This window comes from Hetaerina americana, unplaced genomic scaffold (genome assembly GCF_022747635.1).
Source record: "Hetaerina americana unplaced genomic scaffold, ioHetAmer1.1.p SCAF_15, whole genome shotgun sequence".
Classification (NCBI taxonomy): domain Eukaryota; kingdom Metazoa; phylum Arthropoda; class Insecta; order Odonata; family Calopterygidae; genus Hetaerina; species Hetaerina americana.
The window spans coordinates 5,449,607-5,465,331 of record NW_027286625.1 but is presented as its reverse complement, the minus strand read 5'-3'; the positions used below and the strand labels follow the sequence as shown (position 1 = coordinate 5,465,331).

The window sequence follows — 15,725 nt, the reverse complement described above, 5'->3', positions numbered from 1 at the left end:
GATATGCATTTGACATTTCTTGAAAAGATATTTTTTATATTCAATTATATTGATAGAATATGCAAAGGGGGACAGAAGTGTGTGTGTTTTTGGTGACTGATCAAATTGTGAATTTTTCCAAAGTTTGAGAGCTGGCTGAAAAGGATAACTTTTCAGATGATGACAGAAGTATGTTGCTCCTGTGATTAAATCTTTGCGGGCTTGGATATAACTGGAATTTAGGCCACACATTCCACTCTTTCTCTCTTGCACATCCCCATGCCAATATTTTCATTCACAAGATTCCTTTATTGCTTCTCTGCCTATTAGGTAGAAAGCATTTTAAGGTTTTAAGAAAACAACCTGATCCCCAACCATATTACAATAAATCCTTATTCAACTCCATGTACTTCCTTCCTCCCTTAATTCCATTTTACTTGCTGATCCTTTGCCTCCCCATACCTCGCTTGCCTTTGGATTTCTCCCAATGATTCTCTCTCCTTCCCCACCATTACATGTACTTGTTCATTTATTTTCCTTTCTGTCCATTTTACCGCTTCCATCCTTCACATCCATATCCCTTAAGCCTCGTCCACCTAAAATTAATGTATAAAATTTCGAACATTTTATTTGCTTTTATCATTGCAACCAGTGCATAGTATGTAAGGTTTTTTCAGGTTAATGCAATTTTGTAAAAGATTCATAACTATTATTATTCAAGAAAATATTGTCTTTCATGAAATTAATGACTGTTTTCATATCATTTAAAAATTAGATTAAGGGTCAAATAATATGCTAACCACGTTGTAACAAATATATATTTTAAAATTGTCTTCTTATGGAACAGTTACAGCCTAAATGTCATGGGAAGACAATCATTAGTTAGATCAATGCAATGTTAATTTTAAATAAAGTGTTAATGTAAACATGAGGCGTCAAAAATCATTAATTTGCATTTCAAAACAGGAAAATATAGTAAATTCTTAATCAATATACCTTTGAGAAGTAAATATATCAATACATTATCAGCCAATCATTTGCCCAGGTATGCTTAGCTCCTAAGTATTTTGAATGAATGATCTTCAACTATAGGGATCTGTAAGAAATGAAGAGTCATTAAAATGTTAGTTTTAAAAAACTTAGTGTTTTGGTAAATAGAGTTATTATGAATTTCTCTATTGAAAAAGTTATTCACAGAAAAGTAGTTGTGGAGGAAGAGGTCAAAAGATAACGATTTGGCTGAAACTTGGCACTTGTTCAAAGAAATACTCCCTTTTGAGCATTAGGTATTTTTTTTTAGATTTGATTTACTTCAATATATTAGGCACCTTACAGCTAAATTTAGTTTTTACTTGTTCAGGGGTAATTCAGTGAGAAAAACGTGTTTCATATTACAAAGCATTCCCTAGCATGGATAACCTTAAAATAAACCAAGCAAAATGAATCATTGGTCAGAATATCTCTACAAATTATGGACTGGGGATGAATTTTGTGTCTGCTTGGTTATAACCCTGTAAAATTATAATTTTTGTAATAATTGTCATGCTATTTCATGGAGGCTAGTGAATGAGTAGTAATTGGGAACACTAAAATTCTATTGGGACATAAATATCAAATATTGACTTTTTATCCTCCCATGACATAATTCTGAAATTGTCTGTGAAGTCATTAACAGGTTTCATGAACCATTGATATAGTAGCTATTGTCACTTTGCATCCTTAATATTAACCTCCTTTGAGAATGTTATGATTCTAAAATGATCAATGTTTTACACAGTCTAGTCAGATTGAGATCAGCGCAATGGTAATAAAACTTTTTCCTGCATTTCTTTTTCTTATTTCGTCTCGTGTCAAATGTCATCTCTCCTATTCAAGTACTTAGCCTTAATGAGTGCATTTCCAAGGATTACTTCAAGTTTTATAATTCTTTTATAAATAGAAAAGTTAGATGCCCTTCCATTTCAGAAAGCATATTTTTGGTTTGGCTAATCTTTAAAGTAAATGACCCTACACCTCTGAAAATCTAAGATTCTCTTCCTTCAATTAAGAATTTCTGAATTAAAAATTAGGGCATGGTCAACATTGACCATTTTGTGAGTTAACCAAGTCGAAACAATCATTTCAATTTCTTTGGTTTAGGTGTTGTATTTTCATCTGAAAAAAATATTATATCGATTCAGCAAAGGTCACTTGTCCTTGATCAATTGAAAATTCATAGCATAAAATGACTGCTATCATGACTAGTTAAAATCCAGGCAGGATGTTATGGAGCATGATTATTAGCAAAATGTTAAATTTCTCATGGGGTAAAAATTCTAGTGATGATATAGATTTAAATGTATTATCATAAAGTATTATCAATTAATGACTACTGTTATGTAATACTCAATCATAGTTTGTAATTAAGAGTTTTTATCATGTGGGAAATGATTTTTAGCATGTTAATTAATCGCTGTCACAATGTTCACAACGTAGCAATTCAAATTTTAATAACAATGTTTTTAAAATGTGAAGTTTTGACAGTTGGAGAAATCCTTATTCATCCATGATTGAGGAATTTCAAGAGATTGTGCGAAACTGCATGTTGTGTTTAATGAATGACGTTATGATGTAGGTTCGAATTGAAAGATTCATTGTTTTGTGTATTGTTAGTGCATCCATAGTAAAATACATCAATTTTAGTAAATATCAGTTTTATCACACACACACACACTTAGCACTCGGCCCCAAGCAATGCTCCCAAAACGATGTACACTTTGTGTATTTCTAGGTAAATAAAATAAAACAAAAACTCCAATAGCGCAATAAGTTAGCAACGCTCATCCTGCAATGAAAACAACATTTTTTACGATGGTTTTTGGGAAAAGAAATTCCACGACAGCAATCAACCACAACCTCTCAACCAGAACACCCTTCTGCAGTACTTTGCGGGAATGTTACTTCCTCACTAGTGACCAACTACAGACCGAAACACTAAAACCCAATTGGGATCATTGACAGAGTTCAAGGGACTCGTTGAGGACAGCTGGGTTAACTAACAGATATACACTATCTGTGACTGTTTACAGGAATAAATTCTGCACCAGGGACAAACACACACAACTGACACACTCACAAGCACTCAGAAAAACAATCGCTTGCTCATTCAAAAAGGGCCTCACTACTGAGAGAATATTATTCAAATTGAACGGGGTTAGCAGAAAATTTGAAATACTTATTTTAAAATAATTATTTGAAATTTGCTGACTGTCATTATTTTAATATTCCCCCCTTAAATCACCTCACTCCCTTTTATTTCCCCTGGGGAAGGGGAAGACGACAGTGTGCGTCGGATATATTGGATATTTCTACTACTATATAGCCCTCCTCAGCGAAGTGAAGGAAAAAAGACTCGCAACAAAAGGTCTTAAGTGAATCAGAATAAAGACAAGCTTTCAATGTATACCCTAAGCTAAAGAGGGGGGTTGGTAAAGGCAAAAATTGGAGGAACCAATGACAGTTAAGGGGAGAAAAAACTCGGAGAACAGTAGGTGAACTTAAGAGGGTAAGTTTAAGGGGGTGTAAAAGCACAGTTAAAGGAACTAATGATGGTAAAGGGGGGGGAAATGAAAAGGGAGTTAGATGATTTAAGAGGGGAGCAATCCCAATTGGGTTTGAGTGTTTGGGTCTGTAGTTGGTCACTAGCAAGAAAGTGACATTCCTGCAAAGTACTGCAGAAGGGTGGTTGTGGTTGGTCAATGTCGTGGAATTTCTTTTCCCACAAACTATCACAACAAATTTTGTTTTCATTGAGGGATGAGAGTTGCTAACTTATTGTGGCTCTTGGAGTTTTTATTTAATTTTATTAATTTGCAAGGCCGTAGAGCTCAATTTCTTTTATTTCTAGCTACTTAACCTGCAAGATTCAGAAAGCGACTCCATATTTCATCTGTTTGTAACCGTGTGCTGCTAACTATTCTAAGTTTTCTTTCTTTAATCTTTGATGGCTCATGCTACTAGTCATCTAATAAGTAGGTACATTTACTGAAAACTCTTTGATACGTCAATGAATATGCTTTCACTGCATTAATTTTTCCTGACTTCATCTTGCTGAAGGATAATTTTTAACCATTAGGCATTTCATTATCATCAGGATTTCAATCTTAAGAAAGGTTGATTACAGCCCTCCATTCCTCCCTATTCAGGGTTATTTCCCTCACCCCTTGATAGTTCCTTGTTAAATGTCAATGCTAGATGACTTTGTTCCATGAACCAGGCATGGCATTGTTAAATCAAGATTAACAATTTTGTTTTTGAGCCCAATGACGGGATACCTTAAGTCTATCATCTCCTCGTAATTGTAAGGTGGATTTTCCTGTGTCAAAATTGTCATATATTACTTGCCAAAGATAGTTAAATTCCCAATTCAAGTTTTGAAAATTCAGCTATTTTGTAAATTTCATGGAGCATGCTAAATGATTCCATGTTTTTAAAAAAATTATTTAGTCAACTATCTTACCCTTCCATATGCCTTAAGTACAAGAGAAACCTTGCTTAATTTTTCATTTTCGACTAAATTTGATCTGAATTATAGTATAATTTGTGTTAGATTTGTTGCCTGCTTCCTTGATTGAAGGCTTATGTAATAACAATGGTAAGCTTGGTTCTCAATGCAAGATGCACAACCTTCATAAAATGCTGGGCACTGCTTTGGAAAATTTAGGAAACTCTTTCCGTGCCATGAATTTTCACCGCAGCAATTATTGTTGGGACTAAAATGTTTGCATTCTTTTTCCCCACCAGCCCACCACCCAAGGCTGGACGCTTCGAATTCCCATCACCCCGATCATCTGTGAGCCAGATTAATTCCTCGAGTCATCACGACCATTATGATGAGGATGAGGAAGAGGAATCGCGATCAGAGTGACACGCAGGACCCATCTCACCCATCTTTAACCTTGAGAGGGGACCATGTAGGCATTCAGAATGGGCAGGAATGCCATGTTGTATCGAGGATCACGTCAGTGTGACCACTCCTCAAAAAATGAGAAGACTGCATAGGGGCCAGGATGGAGAGTGCCCTAGGGAGGATTAGAGCTGGTGATAGAAATTCATTCTCTCAGAGTCTTATAAATTATTGTACTTTTCCTGAATTACTCTGACATACTGGTTTTTCCAAACTTCCATTGACTCAATTCAGTTTGCCTGACCAGTCATGCCAGATGACTGAGTTGAATGTGATGAAGTAAAAGAAGATGGTGGAGCGTTTATGAAACCATTACAGGAAACAAAGTTTGCCAAAGCCTCATGAGATGTAATTTTATAGCAGATGAGAAATGGACAATTGATAGATGCTCTTGCCACTTACAACTGATATGTCCTTAGTTTTTTATAGAGGAGTGGTCCATTATTACAATGGAGGTGCTTCTTTCTATTGTTTTAGATGGAATGAAGATTTATAATACCCAATCGGAGCCATGGATGTGACATTCCTGCTATGAATGGTTGGGTGATGAAGTAATGGGTTGTATTATTTATTATTGGTATTGCTTCTTATCAATGAGAAGGTCCTGAATAAAGAGAAATTACATCCAAATTATGGATTATTTTCTTCCATCTGCAGGGTTTCTTGTAATTAGAAATGGTGTCTGGAAGAATTGCATAGGGACAAATGAAAATAAAGAATGTAGTGCCTTTTGGTGTTCAAGATTACACCTTGTCCCTTTCACCGAATATATCGCAGTACAGGTTAGGGACACCGAGGTAGGTAATCTTTGATGATTCCAGTGATCTGTAGGATTAAAGATATTTTTTTAAGCAATTCCTCAGCATTATTTTGTGCTTCTCACTTGAGAATAAACTATTGTGATACTCTGTTAAGATAATGATGTCACTGCTGAATTGTGATTACCTAATAGCATAATGGACTTAAAGATGAATTTAGTTCCTTAATTGAAGGGTTAAATATGTTACTAGTGTATGTGTACAGTATACACACTCATAATTGACTTCTATTCTGTGCATCATACTGTTTGATGCATAAGCTTTTTTAGAATCCTAGTTTGGCAGAAGATGAAATTGTATTCATTTCTTAAGATGCATTCTTGTTCAATGTCCGCAGATTTTTAGAACAACCTTGATTTGATGTTGGGAAAATATTTTAAAGTCAAACTTTCCAGCTTTAACCAACAGGTCAGATGATGTAAATATCAAGAATTTAAAATAATTTGATGGTAACACTGGTATGCTCCTAGGTGCAAAGAGAAAGTAAATAAATTATACATAGATGAAAATCAAAATGCTTTGCAAAAGTGTTGGCTTGACCCGGCTCCAGGAAGTTCAAAAGCATGTATGGGCAGGGAAAATGTGGAACTCACTTTGCCAGGTAAAAATCTAAGTATCATCTCAGTTTCCTCAAATTTTTTTTGAACCACCAATTTTCAATAAAGGACTTAATATCTCCATTGAAGATATGCATTACTGTTTTCTTACCCATAGTATGCCTGTGATAAAGTGGACTTTTTGTTTTATTTACATTGAAAGCACTTTTGTTTGGAAGCTAATTTTTATTAATACCCCATGAAATTACACGAGCTTATTTTTCACTATGAATAATGTTTGGGACTAAAATTGCATACTAAATTTTATCTCATGCCTGTCAGAACTTGATTATGAAAGCTGTCCATAAAAAAAATACATGAAAGGCAGGATACCAAAGGATCATTCTCTCTTGAAAATGACCACCCTTGGAATGCACCTCATTGCATAGCCTAAAATATATGAATCAATTTTTATAGGTTTGTTGGTTGCCTTAGTTTATTGGTTATTTTTGACAGCATAGAAGATGCAAGCTTTTTCTTCAAAATTAAGATTCTAATTTCACCCGAGTCTAATATGTGAAGTTTGGAACTCAACGGGTTAATGTCCAATACTGCACACTATATTTTTACCCCATATGATCAGTACTATCTATTTTGACTCCATTAACCAAGGGTAATTAGAAAATTTTCGGAATGGAATAGAAATAATAAGACACTGCAATGAAACTTTATCATTTTTCAATGTGGTCTCTCTGTACACTAATGCACTTGGTCCAGCGATGTTCCAATGTCTAGATTGCATCTCAAAAATTAGATTCCTTCAGGCCTGGAAAATACCAGTCCACTTCAGCTATTGGTTCTTTGTTTAAAGTGAATCTCCCTTCACCAAGGAAAATTTTGAGCTTAGGGGAAGAAATGGAGCCAAATAAGGCGGGTATGGCAAAATTTGTATCTTAGTTCACATTTTTGCCATGGTAACGACAGAAATGTGGGCTTGCCTAGATGAAAGACTACTTTCTTCCTTGCCAAACCTGACCTTTTTTCGCATATCTTTTGCTGTAGTTGGCCCAGGAGGTTAGTATAGTATTTTCCAGTAATTGTTAGACCAGCATTAAGATAATTTATCATCAGACTCCCTTCCGCGTCTCAAAAAACTAATGCCATCACAAATTCCAAGAAACTGCAGGAGATGCTGCATCAGTAACCTTTAACAGAGTCATCCACTAATATGCATTACAGTGCAACAATTTCAGAGTATAATAATCATTCGCCTTGACCAGGATCCCAGTCAAGGGAAATGATTTTTACACTCTGGAATTGCTGCATTCAAGCCATCACCTTTCTGACCAACCGTATTGCCTTTAATTAATTTGGTGGTGGTGAATCAACATGTTTCCACTGCTTTGACTGCTGTTTTGTCTCCGAGGTATAGTTGTGGACCCAAGTTTCATCTGCGGTCATAAACCAACGCAGAAAATTTTGTTGGTGACACATTTTTCAGAAATTTCCATTCTGATGTGTTTGTCATCCTGCATCAAGAGTCACGACACAAATCGGGTGGATAATTTTCTCATCCAATTCCACCATTAAAATGTGATAAGACCACTCAGATGACATCCCCCTACAGCTCTGGCGATTTCTCGCACTTTTATTTGGCAATCCTCGATGACCATTTTATGCACTTCTGCAATAATTTTCTGGTGTAATGATACATTTTGGCCGACCACTATGTGGATCATCATATGTAAGCTGACAAAACTTCTCAATTGCTCACTTGGCAACAATTGAATGTGAAGGATCATAGTGTGATCCGAAAGTCGTCATGAATTTCCTTTGCAGTCATACCTTTCTTTTATTTAAGTATTTAATCACTTCTAGAATCACAATTTTTACCTTCTTCACATATCACTAGACAGGAACAACAACAGAGAGGCATTCACACCACAATTCTCTGCTCAGAGCACTGACGCTGTGTTTAATCATATAGAATTGCCTATTGCTACGCAGGAAACTCGTTGCATTACCACTGCACACGGTGATGATTCTGCAAATCTTTTTAAGTACCTTCATATCTACTTATACGTAATATTTGTCATACCATTGAAGAATGTTGTAGCTGGGATTATTGGTACTAGGCTCATTGCTGTTATATGTCAATATTGTTTTTTTCACTTCTGCAATGTCAAAAAAGGTGCGAGCAAGATATTGAATGAACTTAATCATATTACATCATAACAAAACAGGACTTTTTTCTTCTTGTCTGCCCCATTTCTGCCGCACCCATCAAGGGTGCGTCTTACATTCTAATTCATTTATATGCCTTAAAGATGGAAATTTCTTTCAGTGTTGTTCCAACAATTTAAGTAGTAACTCGTCTAACCCAATGACTTTAATTTTTTTATTGCACATTCATGTTTCCAATTCTTGTATTCAACTGCAGTAAGGAATCAGCTGGACTAAATACAAAGATTTTTCAATGCAACAATTTCAGAGTATAAAAATCATTCGCCTTGACTGGGATTCGCACCCAGATCCCTCAATATCAGGTCGAGTGCTTTGGCCAGTTAAGCTATCGAGGTGTCCTCTAAAACTTTGAAATTTTGGGACTTCAAAGGGCTTGTTCCTAACAAAAATACAATAGCAAAAATGCTCTGGCTAAGATGTACTAGATAGCATTGACCCTTGCCCTTATCAAGCACTCACCTGTCAGGGCTTGCAAGAGAATTACCTAGACGCCAGCCAATCACACGGTATAAAATACAATAAATGCATATTAATCACGCACTCTCTACCTTGGATGTACTAACTAAATAGCATTGATCCTTGCTAGTTTCTAGCACTCACACAACCAGGGATTCAGAGGGGTTCCTCTCTGCACCAGTAGGCTGCCAATCACTCACTCGCTTGGGTATGTGTAAATGCCTTAACCCTTGCAATTGCTCACTCAGACAGGTCTACAGAGGAATCTCTTTTAACATTAGTCCTGTGACTCCCTCCGGGAGAGGTAGGGTATGTGCCCAGAAGCTGAGACTGTTATGACTGCCAAGCAGTCCTCTTTAGAGATGGAATGATGCAGTCTTGTGTGTAGTGTCTCTCACATACTGAGTGCAATGTAACGGTCAAAAGTATGGGGAGTGAGTCATTGGAAACTAGTTGCGTGGAATGGGTGGTGAAGTGAATGGTCATGTTGGGGATTTTTATTTTGGAGGGGAGGAAAAGGAGGGGAAGCAGGGTCGAGAACTGATTGCGCAGGTCATTTGTTGTAACACAATTTTTTTCAAAGTGGGTCAGCAATATCATTATGTAACTTTTAAGCATACATGTCAGTCTCATTAGGGTGATGCTTCTCAATATAAGATGCAACAGAGAACTATAGTCATCTCCTCTTTATTGTGGAATGAATCAACATGGAATATGAATTATGATTTGTAGAAAAAAACGAATCAAAATAATTAGTTTTATTATTTATGGTGCACTTTTTATTCTTTTAAACTAGAAACATGCCTAGATGCATTGATTTTTGCAGAATTTTCAAATAGTGCAAAAATGGAACCTTTACGAAAACAGGTATCATATGATGCTTCTTTTTGTACGAAGCAACATTTCCCATGCTTTCAGCATTTATCTTATTGACCTAGATGGATTGCTTCTCTGTTACCTGCTCACTCTCCTTCAAGTCTTTCTGGGAAACAATAATAACTCTTCTTAAGCCTTTGGTAGTCAGCTCATAGGTGTGCTTCACCACGAGTTCATAGATATGAATGTTATCCACCTCCAGCCCCAGGAATTGGGTCTAAGACAAAATCTTGTTCACTACCAGCCCTACATCTGCGCTCTCAAATACCTTCAAGTTCATTTCATCCATGCTCTCTAACCAAAGTTTATTCTAATCAGAAGTAAGTTTTCTTGGTGATCCCTTCTCATGCCTTAATGATCATCTTAAGAAGTCAATGATGTTGAAATGTTATTTCCATTGGCTCTCTCAGATTGAGATGGATCCTTCCAGTTATCTCCTAACAAAGCTTGAAAAGTGCTTTTGTGTGGAGCTTATTAAAGTTATAAATAACCTGCAGGTCCATGACTGGAATAATAAGAAGTAGTTGGGAGGAAATAACTGGATCTTGACAAATTTAGGTCATCTTATAGGCCTTTAATGCAAAAAGTTGTTTCACCATTCAAGAACTTCACTTTACAAGAAAAATCTCAGAATGTATTAAAATTTTAACATGACATTCCACTTAAAGCAGAGATGGACGAGGGACTTCTTGTGGAGTATGATGTTGGGTATTTTTTGGGATGGAGAAGAATTAGTAGCTCGGGTCCATCTAAATCCTAACCTAACTGGTAGATAGGCTATAATAATATGCCTTTCATGCAAATAAGCTGAACCAATCATTTCATATCACTTCATTTTTAAAGTATTTTAGTATCTTCACCTTCCAGGACGTCACCTCTCTTAGGACATTAAATGAAAATACAGTAAGCATTCCTTGAAAACCATTATATATTTCAAATCACTCGAATACAAAAATTACAGTAACTTATTGCAAAGTTTAATTTGGCTACAACTTTGAATCACTCCATTAAGATTTTAATCTGCTGTTGACAGAACAAAAGACATTTGTCATCCAGTAACTTCTCATAGCAGGTTGTTACCATAACAGCTAAATACATGCCCTAAACCCATTGATAAAATTTACTTTAGTAATTCTCACTCCATTCAGAATAGAAAACTGTTAAAATTTATTCAACAGATAGAATGCACTATGAATAACTTTAAGTGTCCATCGCTGAAGGTGTCAATGACCAACAAAATAACGTCATACTCAAATGAGCCATGGCCACACCACATTTCCTTGCTAATTAGACATCTTGAAACTACACATGTCCTCTAAAATCAGCCTGTCTTCTTAGGCCAGGGTATAGGACTTCGAGTATAACTTGGATATCATTTAGAGTATAACTTTGACAATATTTCACTTCCTAAAAATTTCACAAATCATGAAGGCATTGCAGCAGTGTCACTTCACATGCAAGAACCAACAGCGTTAGAGTGACAGGGATGAATATTTTAAGGTAATATTTCCTTCATTTCTAGTCTAACCATTACATCCCTTTTACCTACAAATATTTTGCATTAATTCTAACCTGAATCAGTAAATAACAACAGAAAACTGTATTTGAGAGACTCATAAGGATGACCAAATATTGATTGCAGTTTTCAAAATTGGTATCGCTGTTCTGTTTCTCAATATCATTCTTTCACCTAACTATCTTTTTCGAAAAGGTTACAAACGTATCACACTTTTACAAGTCTATGGTTTAATCATTTTGACTCCAGTAGTGTGATGTCTGATATGCTCTAGCTAACATTAACTTGTGAAATAAAAAAATCCTGCCTAAAATGAATATTGAATAAAATATTATGCTGTCATAAAAACAATTGAATTGTCACCTTAGGAACTTGAAGGATACTCAAGGGAATCTTATGACTATGGAAAATATTATATAACTTGTTCTTTTGCAAATTCTTGTAATGCAATTTAAACCTGTTTATATCTTGAGGTACAAAAATATTATATCATTAAAAAATTCTCAAAATAACTACCATTATGCTCCAATACTTAATTTGTCAAAATTCTTCCTTGCTTCTCTGATAGAGTCATCCCGTATTCATCCAGGACACAATTCAACTGATCAAGATAATTCCTCGGTTTAGCTTGGAGCAATACACAAGCCGCTTCCTCAGTTGTTGGTTTTAATCCATAAAAGGCTTGACATAGTTCATTATATTGTTCATCATAATCTCCACTCTCTTTGACTTTATCCACAGACCAAAACTCAGTCAGTGGATGATTATTAGCTTTCGCATTAGCCAAATAAAAACTTCCTAACCTACCATAAATTGATCTGATGTCGTGTTCCATAATTGGCTCAATTCCCAATTCTTGAGCGCACACATGATAATGGAATGGTTTTTCCTTTATATTCTCCTTAGCTTCAAGCAGCATGGTCAAATCTTGAGCTTGTGGGAAGAAAATGAGTAATGGTGTTGAGACCAGATCTTTTGCAATTTTCAGGAAATGAAGCAGCTCCTAGAAAGATAATTTGATAGGCATTAAGCAAGGCATCACTATCCACACTTAGCCTAAATGTTGCATTGATAGACATAAACAAATCATTATATATATGAGGATGGTCTGAATAGTTTTTTCAGACCTCAACATGAAGATCCCTTTTAAATAAAAGCTAGTGAATTTTGTCGTCTATCTGTTGACAGTTACTCATCTTTTGATAATCCATCCTTAAAGCAACTATTAAGTTAAGAAATAAGGAAAATTTGTTGTGGGTCAGATCTGGCGAATTTGATGAGTGGTCAACCTATTCAATATGTAATTCAATAATTGTAGCTATGGCGACCCATGCCGTGAGTGAGGTGCCTTGTCCTGATGGATAAGCCCTTATATCTTCTTCTTCCATATAGTTGTTTTTCTAGCAATATCTGCTGAGGAGTATTTGTTTAACCAGCTCCATGAGGACCTTGGAAATATTGATTCCTAGGAGTTAAAGCAAGTACAGCACTGTACATGGGCATAGCTTATGGGTATACAATTCTTGTCCAATTCAATAAATGACAAATGCTTAAGTCACATATTTGCTCACAGCCTTGGCTATCTTGATAACCTTAATTTGACTATTGTCTAACAACATTTGGTGAACTTATTCTCAGTTATCGGTAGTTGCCTCAATATTTGGTCATCCAGAACGAGTATCATGAGCCAAGCTGTTATGGTCATGTTTACATTCAGCTGAACAAAATTTTAGTCATGATGCTGCAGTCCCCATACACTTGTGTCCAACCATTTCCGATTTGCATTGGCATATTTCCTTACAAAAATTAATATTTCACGATTGCTTCATGCTCAACTTTTTCAATTTTCACAAAAACCCACACTAAGACTCACTTAAGACATTGTCAAACCACAGCAGGAGTGCAAAATGATAAGTCTTTATGATTACCTTCAAGCACATGCCCTACTTTTGTTGATGAGTGCTGCTATCTTAATGTTGAGGTCTTCAACTTTTAAACAACCCTCATATGCCATGCAAACATCAGCTAGTCTAGTGGAGTACTAAGCTGTCAATCTTTCAGGACACTATTCATAATATCATTTAATGGGCATGTTAATCATAGTAAGATTTAATATTTAATTTATTAGATGTGGAATCTCCCCCTGACCAGACAAACGCAGGCTGAAAATATTTTGGAATGAATTAACTAATCCAGAAAATTTTAGCCAGCGATTTCAGATTCTGCCACTCAACACCTGGCAATTAACACTCGTGAGTGCCAACCAATTCCTTAGGATCAACGCTTAAATTGCCAAGGTATTTTGGTGATTTTGCAGTGGTTTAGGAAAAAAGTATGAATCGAGATAAAATCAAATTACATGCTCAAAAACTCTAGAAAACCTTTGTTTTTTCACCTTTCAAATATATTCTTCGCTGATTCTATTATAAAATATAAATAGAAAAAAATTTTGAACAATGCATGTAATGTTAAAGAATTAATGCAAACTTTGAATACATTACAGATAATTTTTAAACTTTTTAGCAACTTTTGATAAAAAAATCATTAATATTTGGTATGTTCTCTGATCGTAGAGAAAAACTAATCCTTCAAAGCTCATAAGTCATTGCAAAGCAAGAATTTAACTATTAACAAAAAATGCTTTTAGTAGACACACTTCTTGGAATCCCTAGCAGCTGCGCTAAATCTACACACAATCCGTGGAGTCCCTTCCCACACTTGTCATGCACTGAACTGGATCCTTTCACAGGTCCTCCATTCCTGTTGCTGCATACAACATTACTTATTGAATTTCTACCTAGGTGCAATGACGCATCTTCCGTTTTCGCTACCAGTTTCATCTGTAGCATGTCTGTTACCTGTACTTCCCCCCTGAATTTATTGTACCGATTTACTATTGCAGGTTTAGCTATTTGCCCCTGTAAGGCATATGGTGTCCTACACATGGTTACATTCTCAGTAACTGCATTGGTCTAAAGAAGAAACACGAGTTTCTTTTAAGATTTCTTTTTTCAATATCCACACAAAAAGCTAGTCATTACTGCAGAAATATTTTAATTGCCCTGCATCATAATCTGCTGCAATATCCTTCAGCAGGCCCCTCCTAGTTGGTTTAAATGTTCCAGCGAGGATGATGCTTTCTCTAACATATTTTAATAGAGAAATGCTGACGAAAAAGTTGTCTGTTACCACATGATAACCTTTATTCAGGTAGTTCCCTAGTTTGAGCAATTTGATCACCACTACCTGACCAAGACCTTTCTTTTTGATATCCCCATTCCTTCATCACATTTGCTCCTTTGCAGAAAAATCCTAAGCAATAATGACAACAGAGTCGCACAACATCCAAAACTTTATTTACCATTGGTGGTGCTTCTTATTTGGAAGATATTAAGTTAAGAGTTGAATGACTTCTTGTGCCTACTAAGGACTCGTCAATGGATAAGTGCTGGTGTGGCTTGTAATGAAATCTGAACACCAAATTTGCATGCTCAACAAGGGGGATATTTTAAGAACAGATAATAATTATGATGACCTGGTAGAAACTTATTGCCATCCAGATGAAAAAATTCCAATATTAATTGAAATCTATTCCTAGAGAACATACTCCCAAATGGTTCCACTATTACCAACCCAGGATGAAAATATGGTAGGTCATCATGTAATTTCCATTTCCAACACCACAGCTTCCATTAATGTTTACCATTCTCCGACTTTAGAATTAGGGTATACAGGTATATGCTGCCGTGAACCCAAAAACTGATTACTATTCCTTTCAGCGACCATTACATTCCACAGTTTCAAATCGAAAAACATGTCATAACATTCCACAGGTTTAGTGCCTTTGGGAACATTCTTCAAACCGGGTAATTCAAGATAAGGTCCAGACAGCACAAATAAATCTTGATCAGTTTGTGTTTTGATAAACACAAGAAAACTAGAATAGTTCAAATCTTCAAAATTTTCACACATGCTGCCACTCTCTTAACTTCCAGGAATTACAGGACTTTGTTTACACTTCAGAGGAATAAAATCATCACAGCTATCACTTTAAGATTATTATGTGATGTTATATTAAGCACTTCCTCAGGGATATTCCCCTCCAATATCTTCTACAGAATCGTCATCTCCATAAGTACTGACTTACTAAAGACCATCATCATCACTAATAAATGCGGACTTCAATGTAGACACTATTTTGAAGTTTAAGAGCCACAAAATTTAAGTGAACTTTAAAAAAATTTTAGCACATTTAAAAACATAGGCAGATAAACCAGGTCAATCTTAAAACTACATACATTTGGCATTGTAAAAATTCTACATCTGTCAAGAAAACTGTGAAAAGCTAAGAACTA

The 15,725-nt window shown here is 35.6% G+C and overlaps 1 protein-coding gene across 4 annotated transcripts in view; it reads left to right on the top strand.

Annotated features, from left to right (window-relative positions):
• The window catches only part of LOC139686773 (choline-phosphate cytidylyltransferase A-like), a 118,729-nt gene extending 112,327 nt beyond the window's left edge, over positions 1-6,402 (top strand). For 3 of the 4 annotated variants that reach the window (XM_071583810.1, XM_071583813.1, XM_071583812.1), the window contains one exon: positions 4,762-6,402. In XM_071583810.1, coding sequence (XP_071439911.1) covers positions 4,762-4,885 — 124 coding nt within the window. In that variant the 3' untranslated portion in view covers positions 4,886-6,402. The remainder of the gene's footprint in view (positions 1-4,761) is intronic. The other variant, XM_071583811.1, reaches the window with a different exon arrangement.
• The last annotated feature ends 9,323 nt before the right edge of the window (positions 6,403-15,725 follow it).